Genomic DNA, 2,500 nt, shown 5'->3' on the forward strand with positions numbered 1-2,500 from the left:
CATCAAGTTTCTAACCATCAACATCATTGACATCAAAGAAAAAGGAATCCGTTGGATAAAACAATTCACCTTTCTTCTGGACATTCACATTTTGATTTTCAACGATGTTGAGACCGTCAAGTTCCTCGCTGACATTATGCCGGATTTAACCTGGGTGCCTCTCCACTTGCTTATGATCAACACCAACAAATTTGTGGATGCGAGGGGTCTGCTAAGCCACGAAGTCTTTAGTCATTGTCGTTACTTGACTCTTTTGCAAAGGAACCAGAGAATTCGAACCCAATTGATTTATCAAATCTTTATCTATGAAAAATTCAGAAAAGGAAATAAGATCACCACCACGGGAACGATAAACGTCTCCGAGGATGAGCTAACTTTCAACATTCTATTCCCCGATCGATTTGGAAGCTTCTACGGCCATCAGTTCCACCTTTCCAGTTGGGTGGATGACTTTCCCTACATGGTGAAAGGGAAGACCCTCCAAGAGGCCTCTGGGATGTGCGTAGTAATGCTCAAGGAGATTGCTAGACGTCTTAATTTCACGTATAAAGTAAGTACGGGTGTTGGGATTAAACTATATAAACTTTATTAGAATCAATGAATAACTTCTCCCTTTTTCTGTCTGTTTTGTTCTATTTTAATATCAGGGTGTTATGTAAATCAGTTCATTAAGCCATTATTCTGTAAAGAAACTGTCACGTCTAGCGTAATACGAGTCTTCCTGCAATATAAACATCAACATTGGTATCCCTGATTTTGTAGTAACAAGATTTGGTGGCGGTCGATCGAGCGGCAAGATCAAAGGGGAAGCTCATTTACATATAGGCGTCTTAGTGTATGTAGAATGTTAAAAGAAATGTACATAGACATATATCATTCTGATAATGCAATAATTCAAAGATACATAATACTTGAGATCTCTTAGTTTGATTACATTTTTATACGAAGAATCACTGACCTAAATTTATATCTTTAAAAAATCCGGCTGAAAACAAAACACTTTGTAACTTAAGCGCCTATAATTCACTTATACTAAAATCAGTTCGACTGAAACCTTATGATTTTCTAACTACAGGCCTTAAATTAATTATTAATTCTTCCCTTTATAGATTCTATTTGGACTTTCCTTCTTATTATCATCCTTTTGAAATGATCTGACTGATACATATTTTTCCAGGTATATGAATATCCTGTGGACAAACTTTGGGGTTCTCGAATCAACGGAACTTGGCGAGGGATGATCGGCGAAGTTTATAGAGGAGAAAGGTATGATCTATGTTTTGGCAGAATTTTAATTTACATTCATACTTACACATACATATACGCGTACGTACAACAGCACACACTTTGTGCACTGTAACCCTTCCAAACCGTGCAATTCTTGGAGAGATGAGGTTACGCCAGACACCACTCCAACGCAACATACATTGTTAAAAAAAAAAAAAAAAAAAAAAAAAGACGTAATTTTAAAAGGAAATTCTCCGTAAACATAAACTGTTCTTAGCCGTATTTCAGTAAAATACGGGCAACCGTAATTTTACCTTACTTTGCTATTATCTTTTACGGGTTGTTGACCGTAATATCACTCCTTTACGTCAATATATACGTTTTTGAAACGGTAAAAAATCCTGGAATAAATGTTGCCAGGCATTTACCGTTTTTTTTTAACTGTAATCACCACTGAATTTTTCATAAACATGGAGAGAATTATTGTTTTATTAATATCTGTATGTATATTCGTACTCTCTCTCTCTCTCTCTCTCTCTCTCTCCTCTCTCTCTCTCTCTCTCTCTCTCTCTCTCTCTCTCTCTCTCTACCATATGGAATGTAAAGAGACCTCTCTCAATGAATCCGTCCTCTGAAGGAACACGGAGCTAGTCAGGACTTGAACTTTATATTTCATTTTTCATTTTCACTGTGGTTCTTGTATATCTGATCATCACGTTTCCCTGTGATTTTTACACATACAGCTGCAGTTACACAAAGCAGACAAAAAAAAAGGTTATTTTAGAGATGTGGTAAGATGTATTGATTTTAGTAAAGTTTATATACTTTAATTACATAATTACTTTATAAGTGGAATTAATACCATCGGTAATCTCAATAATTTCATACTTTTAATCTACGAAATTGGACGTGAAATGACCTGTTTTCTTCATTCTATCTCAAGTAATTTTTTTTTTTTTTTTTTTATGAATGCTTTCTCTGATCTAGTTCCCTTACCTTAATGTCTTCATGAAGAAACTCTTTGCCTATGGTAAGCAGCTCTTCTAAGAAAAGGACACTCCAAAATCAAACCATTGTTCGCTAGTCTTGGGTAATGCCATAGCGTCTGTACCATGGCCTTCCACTGTTTTGGATTAGAGTTCTCTTGCTTGAGGGTACACTCGGACACACTATTTACCCGTTCCATTGAACTGAGGCCGATTAATTTTTAAAAAAAACGTTAAGTGGACATGATATCTATGGATTTATTTATATTGAAAAGTGAAAAAAATAA

The 2,500-nt window shown here is 35.6% G+C and overlaps 1 protein-coding gene across 1 annotated transcript in view; it reads left to right on the forward strand.

Moving 5' to 3' along the window:
- The window catches only part of LOC137618014 (uncharacterized), a 12,947-nt gene that overhangs the window by 2,004 nt on the left and 8,443 nt on the right, over nucleotides 1–2,500 (forward strand). Inside the window, exons 2-3 of the mRNA XM_068347934.1 lie at nucleotides 1–550; nucleotides 1,178–1,266. The exon at nucleotides 1–550 is cut by the window's left edge and continues 545 nt beyond it. Of these exons, the coding sequence (XP_068204035.1) occupies nucleotides 1–550; nucleotides 1,178–1,266 (639 nt within the window). The remainder of the gene's footprint in view (nucleotides 551–1,177; nucleotides 1,267–2,500) is intronic.

The sequence above is a fragment of the Palaemon carinicauda genome, chromosome 24 (assembly GCF_036898095.1).
Source record: "Palaemon carinicauda isolate YSFRI2023 chromosome 24, ASM3689809v2, whole genome shotgun sequence".
In the NCBI taxonomy this organism is placed as follows: Eukaryota; Metazoa; Arthropoda; class Malacostraca; order Decapoda; family Palaemonidae; genus Palaemon; species Palaemon carinicauda.